Genomic DNA, 22930 nt, shown 5'->3' on the forward strand with positions numbered 1-22930 from the left:
AAATAACAGAAGTTTTTTCTTGTGCTTTTCTTTCTCACCTCTAGAAAACTAAGTATCACAGGGAGTATTGAGACAAAAGAATACTTCATTAATATGGCTTTTGGGAATGGACTCCTTAAATTCTTGGAAACTCTGATGCCTTCCCCTCCCTATATCATCTATTTTATTCATCTCTGATGAATCAAAAACATGATTTTGTCTTCTAGAGACTTAGTGAGTGGTTCCATTCCCCTTGTATTCCTGGGAGCAGAGCTTCCCAGTTCATCCATAATTCGAGGAGAATTTTGATTTGTGAACTCAGACACTGCCTTGATAATTTCAGGGTGAGTTACAGAATCTTGACAAGTGCTGGGGTACTGTATTTTGGTTCTGCGAATCTTTTGTTTTACTAATAACTTTTAGGGCATCAATAGGATATGCCAATAGGGAAAGATTAAAATATATAGTCCCAACTTATTAAAATGCCAATGTGGAAGGAGATAGTAGATACACTAAATACCCTTTTTTTCTAAGCTGCCTCCTCTTGTCTTAGCTCACTCTCAGATCTTCCCTCTCACAGCAGCATTTTCTCTTGACTCACTCATTCTTCTTCCTCTTAAATTGTTGAAAGTGCCGGTTTAACCACATTCCCTTAATTTTCTCTTTAAGGCCTTCAAAAAACGTTTAGTCATTCATTACTTCATGATGAACTCTAAAAATTATTTTGCGAATAAAGGTATGAGTATGACTTTGTTCTTCATATTAAATAGACTACATCCAAATGTGGTAATAGACACAGAAATGAGTATGTTCAATATCCTGAGCTGGCTCTGAAATCCTGGTGAAGTGGATCCAAAAGTGTGGATTCATTCTGTGGAGGCTCGTTAAGACTTAGCAAGGGAGCTAGTGATTGTACTGAGCCCTGAGGGAGGAAATGGAATAATTCCAGTAGGAGAAAGTAGTAGAAACACACAAAGAAGGAGCGACAGCAACACAAATGTACCATCAATAAAACCATATTTGTGGCGAGGCTTTAAGAATAGTTCTTAGTATCTGATCAACAATGATTGGCAAGGACTTGAAAAGGCGAATATGGGGTTGGCTTGGTTGACAGCAGCCAGGTAACAGTGAGTCTTGTGTTATGCTTGGTGTTATTTGAGAGTCAGTTATTTATAGAAGGTGATGTTCATGAAATTCTTGCCCTGAGGACAGTTCCCTTTGTGTCAATGTGAGTATTGCTGTTGTCAGAACTCCACATTGATGTTGAGGGATGGGAATTGCACAGTGGATGTGGGGCAAGTGTAGGGAAAGAATCTGTTGATGGCTGAATCATAAAGCATAAAATATTAGCCATTAATACTAGGCACAATCCTGGATATTATATATTCATTATTTTATTTGATTATTTCAATTACTTTATGAAATCCATGTCACTGATTCAGTGTATGAAGAATGTGAGACTTAGAGTAATGTGATATTCTTTTACAAGTCATTTACTTTATCTGTATTAATCTAGGATTTTGATGTTAATAGGATTTTGCATTTTGTTAATATTTTTATTTCTTAATAAATTTAACATAATAGAATAGTGTTAAATACACAGAATAATTGCAAGGATTTTAGAGATATTTTCCGACAACTTCTCACACTCTTCCCAGTTCTTAACATCACCCATACAAAATAACTCCTTGTGTTTATTTGTTAGAAATTCTTATTCTCTTTGTGACTGTGACAGCTTCTCAGGCTTTCTGCATTCTTGATGATCTGAACAGTTTTGAGGAGTGGAGTTGAAGTATATTGTACAGTATCCCCCAATTACAATTTTCTGACATTCTTATGTTTTTTGAGGAAGACACCAGAGATAAAGTTTCATTTCTTCACATCATATCTTCAGTGCATCATACCATTGTGACTTATCATTGTTGATGTTGATGTTGATCAACATTGTTTTAAAGTTCTCCCAGTGTAAAATTTCTTATTTTTCTGTTTTTCCCTATATCACCTTTGGAAGGAAGTCAGTAACTGAAGCCAATATTTCAGATTTGGGATTTAAGCTCCATGTCCTTGAGAGAGCAATGTCTATAAAAATTATGGAAATCTTTTGCTTAAGTGATTTGTCTCTTCTTATGTATAATTTAGTTATAGCAGGATTGACTCATGACATTTATTTCAAACTATGGAGTGTGATAGAATACTACTTTTGTTACAGTTTTGCAATTTGCCCTATTTAGCCTTGGAAGCTCTTTTCAGTGCACCCTATTTCTCTTTAATACAGTCCCATCATTAAGGGGTTTATTTTACCACTTATTTACTTTTTGGTACAACAAAATATACTAGGTACTTCTTAAATATTTCTTTCCTAGAAATAGCAATTTCTCTAAGACATTTATGGGAGAATGGATTTAAATTCCAAGGTCAGGTCACTATCTGTGCTCCTTGCTACTGCATCTTCTAAGCCCTCTTTGCAAAAAGTGTAAGGAAATACATGTGTGTATACTAAGATGTGTATATACACATATGTAGTAATATGTCTACATACATACTTCTGTATCTGTACTCACCTACAAATGAGTTCATACTGACATGTCTACCTCTAAACCATTATCACATAGAACATTCTAGGCTCCCTCCTTTGCTTATCTGTAAGCTTCCACTTCACAGTGAGAGAAATATTCCCTTAACTGCCATGTCTCTATGGATTTCTTGATTCTAGTGAACATGTATAGAAGTATTAGAATTGCTAATCTATACATGGTGGCATGTTACTTTATTAACTAGAATACAGTACCTATTCACAGTTTCATTTGACTACATTTTACAGGCTCCATTCATATGCAATATTACTTTTCAGTACCTTTGCCCTCAGCACCTCCTGTTGGGGCAAATTTTACATTGTTTATATAGTTACATTTGCAACATATTTATTGTATCTGAGATTCCCTTGACCTTGTAATTGATTTTTAATTTTCATACATAATGTACACACTTTGTGTTGTCAAGTTCAATATGTTTTAGCAGATGTATAATAACATGTATCTACAATTACAGTATTATATATGATAGATTCATTGCTCTAAAAATCTCCCTGTGCATCACCTTTTCAATCATATTCTCTACTTAGGCAAATAAGGAATAATCTATTGTCTTGTGGTTTTGTCAAATCCAAAAATTGATATAATTCATATCAACATTTGCAGCATTTTAAAACAGATTTCCTGTAATTAGCAATAACCATTTAAGATATATCAATATATTTTTTGGCTGGAGGGAACATTTCATTTTATCTCAGTAATGTTCCATTGTATAGATATATCACAATGAATTTACTTTTTATCCTATTGAACAACATCTTCATTGTGTGCAGATTTTGAAATTGTAAATACAGCTGCAATAAACTGTCATGTGCATGTTTTTTTATGAACTCAAATTTTCATATATAGGCCTAGAAGCACAAGTGCTTGGTTGTATGTCATATTAGTCAGCCAAAGGGATGCTGAGTCAAAGTATGAGAACTCTGTTGGCTTTTATAAACTGTGTTTATTTGGGACAGAGCTGACAGTTACCAGACTCTAAATAGTCCAACTCAAGGTAATATAGAAGTTATTTTCTCACCCGAAGTCTGTTGCCGTATGTTAAAACAAGATGGCAGGCACATTCTGCAAGGATTTAGCCTTCATCATTCCACTTTTTAAAATTTTTTTTATTAAAGTTAATAGATCACAAAGAATGTTACAAGAAAAAACATTAAAAAAATAAGAGGTTCCCATATAATCCACTCCTCACCCTCCACCTCTTCATTTTTGTAAATTGTCTTTTTTGAAGATATATACATCACACAAAAAATGTTACATTAAAAAATACAAAATGTTCCTGAATACCCCCTACCCTCCACCCTACTCCTCCCATACCAACAACCTCCCCTAGCATTGTGGCACACTCATTGCACTCGGTGAACACATTTTGGGGCACTACTGCACTACATAGATGATAGTTTACCCTGTAGTTCACATTCTACCCTTGTACATTCAGTGGGTTATGGCAGGATATATAACATTCAGCATCGAACCCTGCAATATCATTTAGGACAACTTAAAGTCACAAAAATGCCCAAATATCACATCTCCTCTTCCCTCTCCCTGCCCTCAGCAACTATTGTGGCCACTTTCTCCACCTCAATGTTCAACTTTCTTCTATTATTTGTCGCAATAGTTTTATAGTAGAATATCAGTAAGCCCATATTAATCCATATATTATTGCTCTATTGTGTGGGCCCTGGGATGGCGATGTCCACTCCATCTGTAGATCAAGAGGGGGCTTAGATTCCCCATGGAAGATGGAAGCAATTCCTCTTCTTGCAGTTGTAGACCCTCTTGATTCCCTGGTGTGGTGGTTGATTTATAGTACTTACAGTTATGAATGTCAAATGAGGGAGGGCTGAGTTCCTACCCAGAGGAGCTCTGTCACATTCCCCAATGGAAAACAATAATCCCCCAAGTGCAAGGCAAACATCAATAAGGAAGAATTGTCTAATAATGAGCCATTGATACTGATGACTATGCTTAGGAGGCTGTGTAAGTGAAATATGAACTATGACTAGAGCTGGAGGGTGCCGAAGAGTTACCTCCTGAGAGTGTCCATGTTGCTCAAATGTGGCCACTCTCTAAGTCAAACTTAGTATGTAAATGCATTACCTTCCCCCCCAGTGTGGAATATGACTCCTGGCGATGAGCCTCCCTGGAGCTGAGGGATTACTACCAATCACTAACTGGTGATGCAACTAGAAAGAGACCTTGAATAAAAGGGTCAACTCAGACCAGCAGAATATCTCAGCCAACATGTTGGATCAAGTATTAAAAACTGCTTTTTGACTTTGCATAAAAGGGGGCTGTGGGCAAGCCACCGACGCCTTGTTAGAGGTAGGAAAACCTCTCTAATTATAAGGCCTTTGGGGTTCCACCCAAAAGATGGTGCTGAGGCATTTCCCTTTGGAAATCTGCCTTCCCCCCAGCAACTAGAGCGCATGAACCAATCAGCCTTGCTAAATTAGCATAGCCAGTAAGCTGCTTGCACGTTGCCTCATGGTCTATAAAAGCTACTACACTTCCTCAATAAATCAGACCTGCACCACCAGCCTGCATCTCCAGAGCGGTTACTGTGTGTTGTCTTGCTCTGTTCGTCTTTACCTCTTCAGGAGCGGAGCCCCTGGACGGCACCACAACAAGGGGCAATGACAAAGACAAATGAGTTTATATGACTAAGAGTCTTCCAAAAGATTTGGGTGATCTTCAGAGGGGTTGGACTTATGCACACCCCAGCAGGCCCCCTGAAAAAGCCAAAGTAGATATAACCCTAGGTACTGGCTCTCCTCCTACCTCTTAATGCTCCATGCCTCTATCTTGTTCTGATCTCAACTGTAAACTGTCAAAAGTCTTGTCTCTCTCTGTGGGGCTCATTTCTTTCTGGGCTTGGCTGCATTCGTTTCTTCACAAGGTAGCTGCAGACTACCAGGCTCATCTTTCTTCAGGGGATCGCAAGATCCTGTCTCATGAGCTGTTTCTCTTCCTCTGTGTTCTGCTCTGTGCTCTCCTTCACCATGTGTTTACTAGCGTGTGAGAGTCTGTTTTATGCCAACCAAGGGAGTGGGGACTGAATCCTGCATGCCCTAAAGACATGGTCAAATAAAGCCCCTGATCTTGATTTAATACATTAAAAGTGAAATCTCTGAATCTAATATAATCTAACATGCCCAGAGGAATAGACAAGTTTACAAAAACAATCCAATATGTATTTTTAGAATTCATAAGTAATATCAAATTTCTAGATGTATTGCTCTACATTATCAAAAGCAATTTGTATTCTCAGATTTTAGGTTTTTATCTATTTTAATAAGTGAGTGAAGATATATCATTGTGGGATTTTTTTCCTTGCATTGAATTTCTAAAATACGATTTAAATATAAAAATGTCAAATTTAATTAATTTTCACTTATGTAAATTCAATTGAACATTTGTGGCACTAAATCCTGGGAATTCTTCACATAGAATGAAAACATTTTAAAGACCATAGTATCAGTGTATATAATCTTCAGCACTCAAGTAGTAGATTTTCAAACAAGCAAGAAATCACTTTTCAGCATGTCTCCACTTTGAAAGGTATCCCTTGTGTTTAAATTATAATATAGTTAAACATTATGCCTGTTAAGTTTGTCCCAGTATCATTTGTACTGGAATGACTAGAATTGAAGGAATTCACAACACAAAGTTCTAGTGAAGGATAGGAGAAATGGAATTCTCATAAATTGCTGATGAGAGGATAAATTCACGCAACTAGTATGGAAAGCTGTTTGGTAGCATCTAATAAAACATAACACATTCATACTCTCTTACTAAGAATTTCCACTGTGTTTTTGTACAAAATATAATGGATATGTGTGTGTGTTTGTGCGCCAAGAGATAAGTTTGAGAATGTTATAAGCAGCATTATTCCTAAAGCCCCAAACTGAAAACAACTCAAATGTCTTTCAACAGTAAAACACATGCATAAATTATAGTATGTTAATAAAATGGAATACCACACAGACCTGAAAAAGCTTGAACTTCTAATATTTGGAACAAAATGAATGAATCTCCTCATAGGCAAAATGTGGAGCAAAGAAGCCAGGCAAAAATGAATGGTTATTGTATAATCCCATGCAAATAATATTAAAAGCAGACAAATCTAACTTCTGGAAATAGCAGTGAAAAATGTGACTATTTTTAGTATTTATTTATTTTTAATATAATGAACTTTATTTTTAAAGAGGTTTTAGATTATAGGACAGTTAAATCAAAAGTATGAGTGATTCTTGTGTACCTCCTCCCTCTCCCATACAACCTCCCTATTTTAAAATGTCCCTGTCAAATTTATTATGATATATCTGTAAGAGCCATTCATTAAAAAATGCACATTTTAAGAAATGACTCACTTGTAAGAATTATAGTAATAATAAAAAAATTATATTTATAGTAATAATAAAAAATATTTATAGTAATTTATAGCAATAATGAAGAAATTATTATTTATAGTAATAAAAATTTATTTATACTAATAATATTTATAGTAATAATAAAAAATAAAAGCAATGTTGTGACTTTTATCACACTTATAACACATGTAAGAAATATCAACAAACTGAATGAATCTTTTCACAGGCATAATGTGTAGGAGAGAAGCAGGTCTCTGTCAATGGTTATTGTATAATCCCATGCAAATAATATTCAAAGTCAGGCAAAACTAACTTCTTGAAATAGCTGTCAAAAAGATGACTATTATTATTATTTTCAATTTTTAAAAATATATAATGAACTTTCTTTTTAAAGAGGTTTTAGAGTACAGAAAAATTAAATCAAATGTTTGAGGTATTACCATGTAACTCCTCCCTCTCCCACACCACCATCCTTTATTTTTATGTGGCTGTAAAATTTATTATGATGTATCTGTAAAAGCTGTTCTTTAAAAAATGCACATTTTTCAAAACTGACTCACTTGTGGTAACAGCTCTCCTACTTACAATAATAATTAAAAAATAAAAGCATCATTGTGACATTTATCAGTAGTTCACACATCTAACAAATACCAACTACCATTGTTATAACATTTTTAAAGCTATAAACTTAAGCACAAATCAGAATTAAGAGAAACTGTGGAATTTTCATAATTGCATACTTTTTTCGCTGAACTTTCTAAGTGTCCATATACAGTAAAACCACATTTAACCCTGTGAAAAACTTATTCTATAGAAGCAATGAATACAGAGTAAATAAATAGAAATAAAGAGAGTATAATTCTAGCATAGAAATCAATCAACTAGTTCCTTTATCATTAAATAAATGTCAGAGTCAACATTTTTATAACACTGATCAACTTATTTGATATTCAAGAATTTGCTTTTCAGCTTGGGCCTTTAATGTATATTGATCCATGTATTTGGTTTAAATTAAATCTCCACATCAAAACCATTTCACACAGAATTCTAATCTTAATTATAAACCATAACTTTTCAAAGCATAGTCAAATACTCTTAGTAATGCTACCATTTAAATTTATGTTTCATCTGAAAGACAGATCTTACAAACAGTGGTTTTGCCCTATTTCTCCAGAATAAATGCCCATATGTCTAAAATTTTAATAATAAAAATGACAGATTCAAATAATTCATGCTAAACATTTTCCTTCACTGGACTTTGATAAAATCAGAGCCTCTCATATTGGAGCACCACCTCCCTTCTCAGGTACAGTCTCAACAGTCCCAGAGGCAGATTAGGGCTGCTTTCTGTATGCTTAGTTGGGAAGTGTATATATTCTTAGATTAGGATTCTGTTCAGATCTTTGACAATTTTTAATTCAGTATTTGCTTTCTTATTTTGTGGTGTTAAGGCTTCTTTGTATATTTGGATGTAAATCATGTAACACACATGTTTTGTAATTATTTTTTTTCCACTTTGGTAGACTTTCTTTTCTAACACCTATCAATATCTTGCACTGAACAGAAGTTTTATATTTGAATAAAACAACTTAAAAATATTCTTTTCTCATGGACTATGCTATTGGTGCTCTATCTAAAATTCTTTAAAACACAATTGGCCCCTAGATTTTCAATATGTTTATTCTAGAAATTTTAGCATACATTTTACTTTTAAGTGCTATGATTCATTTTGATTTAATTTTTATGAAATATTTACAATCTATGATTAAGTTCAATTTGTTTGGCATGAGTATATCCTATTGTTACCGTACCATTTTTTGAGAAGACCATACTGTCTAAATCAAATTGTCCTTGTTCTCTGTGAAATATTGTTGAACACATCCATGTCTATTTTATTGTTTTTGTCTATTACATCAAGAGGATACTGTTTAATTATTGTGTTTATAAATTAAGGGCTACAATCAGGCAATGTAGTTCCTGCAACTTCATTCTTCTTCTTCACTATTTTGCCACAACATATGAAAAATCTGGTCATTTGGTCTGTTGATTAAAATAAAGTCTGAGAGAATCTGCAGTGCAAAATATTACCTGGACACTGTGTTTTCCATTATGGACACAAATGTCTAGTCAGCAAAAGTATCAAGGAGAAGCAGGAGCATTTGATTTCCCTGAAATTTTTAGATAAGTAAATTAAATATATATAAATCTATAAAAATATCAACTTAAGGTGCTTTGAAACAAATCATGCCATTTATTATAATTTTATGATTACTTTATTTCGCTAAATTTTCATTGTTCTGATACCTTTCTTAGGAATTTCATCACCTACATGGAAACAGTGAACCAAACATATATTTTAGAATTTTCCCTCCAGGGCTTTTTTGAAGATCCTGGCGTGCAGCCGCTCCTGTTTGGACTGTTCCTGTTCATGTACCTGGTCACACTCACAGGGAACCTGCTCATCATCCTGGCCATCATCTCAGACTCCCACCTCCACACACCCATGTACTTCTTTCTTTCCAACCTGTCTTTTGCAGATATCTGTTTCACTTCCACGACTGTCCCAAAGATGCTTCTGAACATCCAGACAGAAAGAAAAAACATAACTTTTGAAAACTGTCTCAGCCAGATGTATTTTTACATACTGTTTTTTCAGTTAGATAACTCCCTCTTGACTGTGATGGCCTATGACCGCTTCGCGGCCATCTGTCACCCCCTGCACTACATGGTCATCATGAACTCACGTGTCTGTGCCCTCCTGCTGCTTGCATCCTGGTTATTGAGTGTCTTGGTCTCCCTTTTACAATGCTTAATGGTTTTGCGATTGTCTTTTTGTACAGAGTTGGAAATACCCCACTTTTTCTGTGAGCTTAATCAGGTACTCCAACTTGCTTGTTCTGACACCTTCCTCAATGACTTAGTGACATATATTGCATCTGGACTTGTGGGTTTTATTCCAGTCACTGGGATCATTTTCTCTTACTCTAAGATTATATCCTCCATTTTAAGAATTTCAGCAGCTGAGGGCAAGTGTAAAGCATTTTCTACTTGTGGGTCTCACCTCTCAGTAGTAACCCTGTTTTATGGTACAGGCCTTGGAGTGTATCTTAGCTCTACTGCTTCCCAAAACTCAAGGACAAATGCAATAGCCTCAGTGATGTACATGGTGGTCATTCCTATGCTGAACCCCTTTATCTACAGTCTTAGAAACAAGGACATGAAGCTTGCCTTTAGAAAACTTAGAAGCTTTCTCTATATAAAAGGACTCTTGTCTCAAGTTTAGAAAATTGCTCATGATTAACAGGTCAAACAATAAAAGATGATAATCTTGGTTGTTTATAAATTCATACAGAAATAATCTGTTATTTGCCTAATTAAAAGTTTCTACTTCTGTAATTTTTATATACCAAGGACAACTGTTTCTTTTGTATTTATTTTACAACATATGTTCTCTCATTGTACTTCCTGGAATCAAGATTGAAGGGAGAAAATGCTGCCTGGATTTTCAGCAGTAAAATATTTCATTCAGTTTATTCCATATATGAAAATCTTGCAGGTGCTGGAGGGATGAAGATATACTGCAGTCCTTGCCAGATGAAAGAAACTGCTTGTTTTTTATGGCTTTAGTGAAGAATAAGCTCTGATAGCAAAGGCTGTGTGCAAGCTATCAAGGTTTTTTGTTCATTGGTTCCTGAAAGAGGTTACATCCTGAACTGGAGACATCATCTGACTGGTTTACAATAATCCACATTCCATCTCTAATATGTGCCTTTCTCATGCACATTCTGAATCATAAGTTTCGTGAAGTTGTAACCAACAACACAATCCCTGATTCTTCAAAAATGATTGTCTCAATTTCTATCAGACTTCTAGTGGCTTAAGGTTGCCTTTTCAAAATTATTTTCATAGTTAAGGATGTTATCTGGAAATATCTTTCAGCACTCCGTATAATAATAATCCAAACTTACAGATCATAAAAAGAAACGTGTGTGCTTTTAATAACATTTCATATTATATCTTATTCTATAATTTAACTCACATTTTGGAGCATAGTTTCATTTTTTGTGTGTGCAGATGTACTATTTTCTTTCTGAGGTAGACTAAGATGAATTCTTTCATCAACGGATTTATTTGCCATCAGTAAAAATGTCAAACCAGAGTGGCATTTTGGAATTACTGATTTCTCTGAGCTAATGGTCATTTATTAAAATATTAATAATTATTTATGTATTTGTATTCAATTCACATTCTTTGGGAAAGCTGTGAATTCATTTTCAATTTTAATTTGTTGACATAGAGTTTCAGACTCAGATGTGAGTCATGCACACATCAGAACTGCAATTCTCAGAGAAAGATATTTCATTCATGTGGTCTTATAAAATGGCTGTTTTGATTGCACCATAAACTGAAAATTAGAAATTCTCAGATTTTTATTGCCATCTGGAATTCTCTCCAGTGCAAGTAAGAGGTCCATCTTATTCCATATTACTTGGTTTAGGATTCTCAGTAAAATCATTTATCACATAAACAAGTCAGTTTGTCAAAATCTTTTGTAGGCACAGTCTTTAGATGTTACTGCAAACGATATATTGTGAATCATTTTATGCAAACACAATCATGTACATTTATTCCATGGAAATTGTGTCTTTGGTGTTGTCACTCCTAAGATTTTGATGTACCAATTCCCAGAATGCTACACTCTAGACTGTTATTTTGCAATCAGTTCTTGTATAAAATAGTTTATATTAAAGCTTTATTTTCAAGCAGAAATTTCTTTCTAAATAAAACCTTTTTAAGAATTTTGAATTTAGTCCACTGTTTATTATAATAAGTAGACATTATTATTCTATGAGAGGCTTATTATTCTATCAATGGAAAATATTTATCATTGATATAAAGACACTTGCCATCAGCGGTTCTGAGGGGAGGGAGAGTGAAAATAGGAGTAATACAGGGACATTTTGAAGACATGGGAATTCCCCTGCATGACATTGCAATGATGTAAACAGGTCATTATTCATTTTGTCATAACCTATAAAATTGTGTGAGACAAAGTGTAAACCATAATCTAGAGTATAGTCCATGGTTAGTAGCAATGCTTCAATATGTGTTCATCAATTGTAACAAATGTATCACACTAATTAAATATACTGTTAATGTGGTAAAGTGTGGGAGGTGAGGGGTGGAGCATATGGGAATCCCCTATATTTTTTATGTAACATTTATGAAATCTAAAGCTTCTTTAAAAATGAAAGTAATTTTAAAAAGAATTTTGAGAGAATATTTAGTAAGCTTGCATACTCATGTTATTGAAGAAGTTAGAATTATGTTTTTCAATAATGGGAATATAGAAAACAATGAAAAACAGGCCAGCTAAGAAAGACAATACTTCTGTTATAATTAGGAACTCTGTATAATCAAGAATACTACACTGACTTTGTTGGCTATGGATATATGCTGCCTTTCTTCAATCAGGTAGTGGTAGGATTCTTACCTTAAGTTTTGGTTAATAGGCACCATACTTACCTGTTCTCCATGTTCTGGAGGACAGGGACACAAACCAGAAAAAGGGAGAAAAGGCTGTTGTTGTTGTTGTTTTTTAAAAAAGTGTATTTATTTGGGGTAGGAGCTTACAGATACCAGGCCAGAAAGCATGAGTTACTTCTCTCACCAAAGTCTATTTTCACACGTTGGAACAAGATGGCTGCTGAAGACTGCGAGGGTTCAGGCTGCTTGCGTTCCTCCCTTTCAGGGTCTTGCTTCTCTTTCCTCTGTGAACTTACTTCCTGGGGCTTCAACTAAAGGCTTCAGCATCAAACTCCAATGTCAAAACACAACATTAAGAACCCTCAACTCTGCATTTTGCCGTGGCATTTATCTGTGAGTACACACCCACCAAAGGGTGGGTACTCAATGCCCTACTGACAGAAGGACATTGACTCCAATATAATCTAATATGTCTAGAGGAAAAGATCAGTTTACAAACATAATCCAATATTTATTTTTGGAATTCATCAATAATATCAAACCACTACAGTTTCCATGATCTTGAAATTAAATAAAATTTTTAAAAATGTTATTCTTGTAGGAAGATGTTGTTGTGGGCATGATATACTTATTAAACAATACAGTATAGTGTGGTTTTACTAAGGGATCCATTGGTTTGACCTGACTAGCAAAGGGTTTCATGGAACAAAAAAGTTAAGAACCCCAGCCTTCAGGGATGAGTAAGTGCCAGTGTATAACTGGGGGTTCTGCTGTTGGAAAAGCTATTACTTTTTGTCTCCTCGTTGATTGCTGCATGAGCTTGAAACTTCAGCATAGCTTTTGTCAACTTCAGGAGCATAACAAGAGGCTGATAGAGCAAATATTTCTATTTGACGGGTCAGTGACAAGCCTAGCCAATAACTCACATGGAGAGGCAACCTGCAATGTATTCAAGGTCTGGTTCGAATGCACGAAAGAGTTGACAATGCTAAAGTTTATTCCTTGTTTTTCATATATTTTAAACATTTTAATACAACAATCATATGTATCAAATTATTTTATTTACTAATTCAAAATTACCATGGAGATAATAGGAATTTTACTTTACTAATAGAGGAAAAAAAAGTTTTCATTGTTAAAATGAAAATGGAAGATTCCCAATAGAATCAAGATAACTTTTCATTACTGTTTACTTAAATATGCACCTTACAGTGGCCTTCAGACATGTTTTATTATCACAAAGTTATTCTTTGCCACCAATACCAATCCAGGTTTTTAGTTGACAGTGAATTCTATAACTAAAGCTATTTAAATGTTTTCAATTTGGAAGATGTGTTTACAAACTCTTTATAATTGACCACAACCACATAGACTAGTTACCTTATGTTGCTGCCTCCCTTCACCCCTCCTCCTTGCTTTTGTTATCTCCCTTTTCCAGCCGTTGCTATCCTTCCCGCCAGTCCCGTCCACTTAGCCAACTCATAATCTGCCCCCTTTCTTAATCACCGCCTACTTCATAGCTGCCTGCACAGTTCCGCCTATCCACTACCGCCCCGTAGTTTACCCGCCCCAATTCCTACCCCTCCCTTGACCCGACCTTATATAATCAAGTGTTTTTCCGCAATAAATTGGACTAGCTCATTCTCACAGGCTGTCTCCGTGGTTTTTACCGCGCGTCCCCCACGCCTGGAGAACCTAGGCCTACGCGCTGGCCTAGGGGCTCACCGCCGAGCCGTGGAAGCCCGCCCGGTCCTCGTGGGTTGCTAACTTAGAATAGCAGCCCACAGAGCAGGGGTTGCTAACTTGGAATAGCAGCTCACAACCTTACATTTAAGTGAACTTATTAAATTACAATTACCAACCAAAGAAGTTTACTTTATTATTTTAAGAGAGCACATCAAATTTTTTTCTTAGCTTAATTTCATTAACATGAACTTACAATTTTCATTACTCCAAAGATTTTGTACATATAATGTTAATTTATTTATAGGGTAATTTATAAACTAAGGAGATTACACCCAAGCTAAATAAAATTGAAACAATTATGGTTTATGCAAGGAAAGTTCTCTTTTCTTTGCAGAATTTTACAACCTCTTTTCTTTGTTTAATTTTAAAACTGTGAATACTTTTAAAAGTATACTGGCTACCAGGTTCCAAAACACATTATAATCATATAATTTGTTTAATCATTATCCAGGAAAGATCTCTCCATAGCTTTTATGGACCTTCCTTTACTTATTGAAATTTTGGCAACAGAAACAAAATCACCCTTATTTTAAGGCTGTCAAAATGTTTTAAACTGGGGAATTACAGGGCAAACTGATTCTTAATTCCTCCGCCTAGTAGATAGGTTTTAATCTGGCACACCTAGTTCAGCTCTCAAAGCTCTTGTAAAGAGAAGGCCCTTTCCCAATGTTTCTATAATCAGATTTTTATATGACCAGCCTGCTTAGTTTAATTTGGGTCCCAGGAATATTTATTCACAATAATAACTGCATATTTAACTTTTAACAATTTGAATATATCTCTTTTAAGAATTTTCATTTGTTAATTTGATATAATTATCTTCATGTATGAAGATATGCACAGAGCAAATTAGCAGACACAAATAGAGTTAGACACAGACAACAACTCATTAATGTTGCTTATAATTTGCATTATTTTATATACCGTTCATGTACTAGATATATATATATCACTTATATAATGGCATAGTTAAGCAACAATGAGCAAATAGGCAGACGTGAATAGTTAGACACAGAAACATAACTTAGTTACTTAATACTCATTTTTTTTACAAAACAAGTGTGACTGCAACTTTTCTAAAGGTTTTTTTCCCCCTAAATTTCCACTATGCCCATGCAGTTTGCAGTTTTGCACAAGAATTTTGTTTCTTAACTAATGGCTTGTAACCACAATGTTCCCAATGTTTTAGCACCATTTTCTTTTGTTTCAGAATTTTATATTTTACCTTGAATTTAGCAGAATTTTGGATGAACAACAAGACTAATTCTATGTATACTTACAGAGGGTATTGGAGCCTCAGGGAAATTGGTTTCTCTTATGAATTGCCACTCAAAGGAACCGTGACAGTCAAGGCAGGAGACCCCTTTTATTTTCCAGTCCTTGGAGATAATAAAACTCCAGTGGTCATTCAACCCTGAGGGCTAAGAATTTCACCAGGCAGTAATTTAGTTCACACCTGGAATCATGAGAGAAAACAGGGTTACCACTACCAGCAGGACAGGAGAAAGGGATGTCCCACGTCTGCTTTTCCCTAGATTATAGGGGCAGAAGTTGTTATGAAATAACCATAAGCAAAGGCAAGGGATAAGGATAGACTTGAAGAAACCATAAACGAAGGAAAGGTTAGATTAGAATTTATGCTTACAGTAATTGGTTCAGGCTATAAATACATAATTTTTTAAATTAACTCTTAGTTACAGTTTTCATTAAGTTTTAACCGTATGGTGAATTGGATACTTTTATTCATTAAGTTACAATAATTTTATTAGTAACAATTCTGTGAAGTTCTGCCTTTTCCTACTAATGAAACAAATTCTCATCTGCAAGTTATATATTTAATTCAACAGCAAGAGAGTATTGGCATTTAAAGATTCATATTTAAATTACTTCATAACATGAATTCTTAGGCACCAACAACGGACAAAAGCCAAACAGATTTTTTCCTCTGTAGTTTTACAACCCTGATGTTCCCAGCCAGACCATTAAAAAGGCTATCAAATGATTAGAGGTCTGTTGTTTCAAGCAATAGCCTCCTTTCTTCATACAAGTTTACAGTTCTAAAACATTTCAAAGCATTTCTACATAGTCTCACAGAGAGAGAGATATTCAGAAAAGCAGAAGAACCTGGGCAGATTGCAAATTTATTTTGGCCATTGACACCCTAGGGAGGGAACTTTACTGCATTTATTTATTTTTTTTTCCCAATTATTTATTTATTTTTTAAAATTACATTAAAAAAATATGAAGTCCCATTCAACCCCACCTCCCCCACCCCCCACTCCCCCCACAGCAACACTCTCCCATCATCGTGACACATGCATTGCACCTGGTAAGTACATCTCAGAGTATCACTGCACCCCTAGTCAATGGATCACATCATAGCCCACACTCTCCCACGTTCAATCCAGTGGGCCCTGGGGGAATCTACAATGTCCCATAATTGTCCATGAAGCACCACCCAGGACATCTCCTCGTCCCGAAAACGCCTCCACATCTCATCTCTTCCTCCCATTCCCCAAACCCAGCAGCCACCATGGCTACCCTTCCCACACCCATTCCACATTTTCTCTGTGGATATTGGATTGGTTTTGTCCATTGCACATCTATGTCAAGTGGGGGCATAGATTCCACATGGATACTGGATGCAATCCTCCTGGTTTCAGTTGTAGACACTCTAGGCTCCATGGTGTGGTGGTTGACCTTCTTCAACTCGATGTTAGCTGAGTGGGGTAAGTCCAATAAATCAAAGTGTAGGAGCTGAAGTCTGTTGAGGCTCTGGGCCTGGGTGTCATATTATCAGTCCAGAGATTCAAATTCCCTAAATATATCTAAAACCCCAGCACCAACTACAATTCCATTAAAGTAACATGCAAGTCTTGTGAAAAGAGATCCCCTCTGAGTCCAATTCCATCATACTGCATTTATTTGATCATGCTCTGCATCTTGTTTACCTGCCCCCTTCCAGGCAGTCATGTGCACTCTGGTCAAATAGGAATGTGGCTTATGAATAGAAGGTGTGGACTCACTGGAAAGGGGCAAGCCGTACCCCACTTCCAGGTTTCTGCCATAATGGGCGTAAAGAACCTACTCAAGTTCGTTGCCCTTCCTGAGGATCCAGCCACCCTGACTGGGGCCAGCCCCAACATACCCAGGTGCATAGCATGGACATGGACAGTCCCCAAGCCCTGGCAAAGGGGCAGACCAGGGAGAAGACAGCAGAGCATGTGCAAACATCCAGACTCTGCAGTTTTGTCTTATAGTCAATTCACCCTCTTGCCAATGGCAAGGGAGGGTTTTAACTCAACAAAATTCTACCAGTTTACATAACCACACAACTCCAACACCAGCATTGAGCTGACACAGACAGAAGCCCAAAGGTCATTAATCTGATACACAAGGTCTATATGTATCTTTTTCAGCACAGATGCTCCCACAGCCATCACAAACCTTAGAAAAAGAGAACACTTAACATTAACATCTGATATAAAGCAAATTAATTTGCAATTCAGCACCACAACAAAAGATTCCAGCTAGAACTTTTTCACTGGAGAAGAGATGGGTATACACTTGGTACACTATAGAATGCTATTAAAACATAAAGAATTAGGGAGCCATGATCCTGAAAATGTAGAGATATAGCATTATAAATATTCTCCATTCTTGCACTCAATTTGAAATATGTATGGATTAGTTATTGGTTAAAAGTGTTCTCCAAATCTTAATATTACTACAAAATTATTTTCTATTTCTTTATTTGAGAAGTTGTAAGGTACCAAAACAATCATGTATATTATATAGGTTTCCCATGCACCTCTTTTTTTTTCCCCTATGATTTCTTTATTTTGTTAATGATACATTCAAAAAATATAAGAGGTACCCATAAACCCCCACCCTCCCTAACCCTAATCCTCACACATCAACAACCTATTTTATCATAGTGACACATTAATTGCATTTTGTGAATACATTTTGGAGCACTGCTGCACCACATGGATAATAGTTTACATTGTAGATTAAACTCTTCCCAATTACATTCAGTAGGTTATGGCAAGATATATAATGTCCAGCATCTGACCCTGCAATATCACTTAGGACAACTCCAAGTAGTGAAAATGCCCCCACATCACAACTCTTCTTCCCTTTCCCTACCCTCAGCTATTACCATGACTACTTTCTCCACATCAATGATACAATTTCTTCCATTACTACTCACAATAGTTCCATAGTAGAATATCAGTAAGTCCACTGTAATCCATAATTTATTCCTCCATCCTGTGGACCTGGGATGGTGATGTCTATTCCTCCTCTAATGTGTCACAAAAATGTAAATTGTCTGTGATAAAGAAATGTATGGCATCAATTCAAGATGGATCCCATACATCTTTTTACCACCAACAATTTACATTGTTGTGCCTCATTTGTTATAAATCATGAAAGAACATTGACATAATATTGCTGCTATTTATAGTCCATAGCATTTGGATTATTTTTCCCACAAACCAACCTATTACTAACACCATATATGAGCATTGTATATGTTTTTTAACTCATTATAGAACACTATCATACACATACAGTTAACCACCGTCCAATTTTCACCAATGGGTTCATTATGTGATATGGCCCTGGTCTTGTACAACACATCCAAAGTGCGCCATCATTGGCTTTAGTTTTCATGACAGGTTGGGCTGTGGACAGACCCGTGGACATAAGCTTTTTTAAACTCATCAATTTAACAAAGCACACAATTCATCCAAAGTGTACAAACATTAGTATTTGGTAAATTCACATACATGTATATTCACCACATAAATTAGTACTAAGGCATTTTCCATTATTTAAATAACAGTAATAAACAAAGAACAAGCAAACAAATAATCAAGAAAATGTGCCCCCTTCCCTGCTGTACATAGCTATATCTGATATTCTTACACAGTTATTAATATATGAAGAAGTTGTCTTGAGATAAATTCACATACCATGTGATTTATTTAAAGTGTATAATCAATGGATTTTAGTATAATCAAAATATTTTGAGAACCAGCAAGATGATGGTGGAGGAAGGAGTTCTAGAGTCAACTTCTTCTAGAGGACAATTTGTAAACACCCAGAGCTCTCTGGAGCTAACTGCAGCACCTGTTTTGAGGCTCCAGGAGGCCAGAAGAGCATCCTGCAATGTCCTTGGGGGAGTGGAGGGAGGAGACTGCTCATCTGCAGAGAATACTCTTAAGTAAAATGCTCCACACCCCGGAAATCGGTGCTCATCCTCCAAATGAGGCACAACCCAACTCGGGAGCTGTTCCACAAGTTCCACTTCCCCAAATTGGGGGAGAGAGAGATGATTGGGCACCAATTTCAGCTATGATGAGGGAATTCAGTGGGCTACAATATGATCCTGAGAAAGGCTAAGGTTTGAGCCTGATCAGGTCAGAAATAGGCTGGAATCTGCCATCCTAACTCTGCATCTGGCATGAGGGAAATCAGAGTGGCCTGAACATCCTAGTGCTGATGGGGGTTGGTTTCTTCCCATACAGGTCAGATTGCAGCTCTAGCCTTGGGCCCAGTGCCATGTCCAGCAGGGAGGAAACTTTGGGGACCTATGGCAGCCTCTCCAGGAAATTACAGGCCAAGCCATGGAGGCCAGTGATTGTCCTACTCTGGCAGCACAAGTATCCTGAGGAAATGCTTTGTGACAGCAACTGGAAGCTCCATTTCCCAGAAGTGGGAGAAGGAGACAGCTGGCTGTCAATTTCAGCTACTGATTGGTAGACTTGGCTGGCCAAGAGATAACCCAGTGAACAGCTGGGGTGAGAAGCAGCCCAAGTCAGAAAGAGGCCATTAGCTGCCATTCTGACTCTGCCCACAGCCTGAGGGGAAGGCGGGCTGACAGTTTCTCAGTTTCTTTCACTCAGATCAGCCTGCAGCTGGCCTTGGCTTCAACCATGCCTCTGGCAGGGAGGAGGCTGTGAAACCCTGCACCAGTCTATACAGGTAACTGCAGGGAAGTTCGGCTGGCATAGACTGAAAATCAGAAGTCTACCAGGGCAACTGTGGTCATCTTAGGACCACTCTGCTTAGATTGCTTCCCACACCTGCAGCTCCATCCCTGCTCCAGGTAGGAGAAAAAGGAATGTGAAGCTTCATCAGTCTTTCTGGGTAGCTACAGTCTAGGCCTGCATGTGGATTATTACACATAGCTCTGACTCTGCCCCTATCCCTGGCAAAGGAAAGTTGGAAGAACTTCATTCATCCCTGGCGAAATGAGGGCAGCTTGAGCCTCCACAGGTTACAGCACCAAATCCATACTTGGCTTCTACTGCACGAGCAGCAAGGGAGAAATGATAGGAAGCCCTAAACTAAAAAGAAAAACTGCACACAGAATAAATAACCTAGTAAGCCAGATGTAAAGACACCAACCAAAAAATTACAGGCCACAGCAAGAAACAGAGAAAAATGGTTACTACAAATACAGCAGGCAAAGTGTTAAGACTGATCTAGAAGAATGTGGTACTGAATTTCAGTCTCAAATTGCACTAAATGCTCATCATTGGTACGGCACGTTTTGTTCCATGATGTGGTTTATTGCCAAGCTAGATCACAATTTGTTACAGAAACACATAGATTACTGTTAGTTTATATATATATATGTGTGTATATATATATATATATATATGTATTTTAAATATATGTATTTTTAAAAACTGGGTGTACTTCCACATACAAAGGCAGGTTTTCTGAGGAGTAATTTACAGGAAGTAGTCTGGGGTGCGCCAAGTAACATGAGGTTCTCCAAGACCAGGCTTCTGGGTCAAACTCTTGCACATTTGATTATTTTGTTAAAATTTCCTTAGCCTTCTCACACAGGGCCGCACTTGGTTCTGGTTGAGGTGCTCCACCCACTGGCCTGGCTCCTTGCTGAAGGCCTTGTCTTCCGTGGCAGCCGGACCCCCTCTCCAGGCGCCTGGGCACCTCTGGAGCCACCTGTCCCGCCTGCCATTCTGGGCTCCCTCGTCCATCTCCCCCATTATTTTTCAAACATAGAAAGATTTTTTTTCTGCATCTTTTGTGTTAATAAATCATCTTGTTTATGTACTGCCATGTTGTTTTCTCATTGTTCCATTTTTCTTTTTGTGGTTAGATTTTTTTAAAAGTAGCAGCAACTATGTCATCAGTTGAAAAGCATTCTTGTTTTTCATTCAAGTAAAGATCACCTTTAATGTTTTCATCAGAATATGTGAATATCAATTTATGCAGTTTAAAGTATAACTTTTGACACTAATTTCTCCTTGCATTTGAGACAACTGTATTTTTATATACTTTCATTCTCAGGTCTTTGTCAATTAAATTTTGATTTAGAACCATGTTAATGTCAATATATTACTGTTATGGTACATGTTTTCTTTCCGATTTTAGTTTTACATTTTCCACTCTATTGTTTAATACAGTGTCTTTGAATCCAGTATATTTAACTGTTATTTTCGTTTACATTCTTTTAATTTTTTAACTTTTAATTTTCTTAAAATATTCTTTTTTTGTTAATGTTCAGATATTCACATCTTTGTGAAAACACAGGTGAAATCTCTGTTCATTTGAATCTGACATTTTCCTGGAGAAGGCAGAGTACAATAAAATAAGTGAATGTGTGGCATGGTTTTTTATAGGACCACAACACTTGAAGACATTTACTCGGGGTAAAAGCATGGATGTCATGGCATATTTTCATATTTTTTTGCTTCATTTTTGAAGAAATTTTGGATCACAACAGAGGATCATTGGTGTGGGTGTCAGGAATGGGTGTGCATTGGGGAAGGATAACCTGGGGCATACATATAAGGCATAGCTTGAAATCCAACATACTTAAACTCTGAAATGAACAGAAAGAGACAGTTTCTAACTTCATATTCTGGTATGAGAATTACAATCTCTGGGCATGTCCTTGAGTCCTTCATTCACAGGCACTTGCTTAACCCAAGCAATAATGATCAGTTTATATTTTCCATCCGAAGAAATTTTTCAGAGCCCCATTTATGTCTTTATTCCTCAGACTGTCGATGAAGTGGTTCAGCATGGGTGTGACCACAGGGTACATCACTGAAGCTGATGTACACTGCAGTACTTAAGCTGCTGTACTTAAAAGTATGGTTTGTGAATCAGCAGAACCTAAGATACACCCCTTTATGTTTTTACCAGGAAAATCCAGCTTTCATGACTGCTCCTCCTCATGGATTCTACTTCCACATGCAGGGCTAATCTTCTAGCACCTTTGCCATCTTTCAAATTAAAGATTTTACCATGTCTATGACTCATGATGCCATTTCCATTAGTCCCTTGAATCACCAAAGCCTTGACTTGGGGTTAAGTTACAGCCTATGACATTCTATCCCGGACATTGTTTTCCCTTTTGAAACAAAATGGAGAAATGTGTTCCTAGAATATAAAAAGAAAAACAGTACACACCTCTTGCCTCAATCACAATTTTATTCAATTAATTAGGAATGACCTGCTGTAAAGTAAGTCAAGAAGTACCATTATAGTACTTTATTTAAATAATATTTTAATTAAGTGAGATATATTTTGATCTCTTTATGCTGTCTTACCTGGGCTCAGTTAGCACTCTGCTCTGCACAATTTCATAGGTTATGACCAAATGGATAATGACAATGGATAAATGCAATCCATCATTTCAATGTCATGCAGGAAAATTTCAATGTCCCAAAAATGCCCCCATGCTATGCCTTCTTTTCCCCCTCTCTC

The 22930-nt window shown here is 36.5% G+C and overlaps 2 protein-coding genes across 2 annotated transcripts in view; both read left to right on the forward strand.

Annotated features, from left to right (window-relative positions):
* The first annotated feature begins 9272 nt into the window (after positions 1–9272).
* On the forward strand, positions 9273–10226 carry LOC131276811 (olfactory receptor 7A5-like). Its single transcript, XM_058290384.1, has one exon. It carries the CDS (start codon positions 9273–9275, stop codon positions 10224–10226), a length of 954 nt encoding a protein of 317 aa, XP_058146367.1.
* A 7019-nt stretch (positions 10227–17245) lies between these two features.
* LOC131276812 (vomeronasal type-2 receptor 116-like) overlaps positions 17246–22930 on the forward strand; it is an 88376-nt gene continuing 82691 nt past the window's right edge. The window contains exon 1 of the mRNA XM_058290385.1: positions 17246–17328. Coding sequence (XP_058146368.1) covers positions 17246–17328 — 83 coding nt within the window. The remainder of the gene's footprint in view (positions 17329–22930) is intronic.

The sequence above is a fragment of the Dasypus novemcinctus genome, chromosome 30 (genome assembly GCF_030445035.2).
Source record: "Dasypus novemcinctus isolate mDasNov1 chromosome 30, mDasNov1.1.hap2, whole genome shotgun sequence".
Taxonomy (NCBI): Eukaryota; Metazoa; Chordata; class Mammalia; order Cingulata; family Dasypodidae; genus Dasypus; species Dasypus novemcinctus.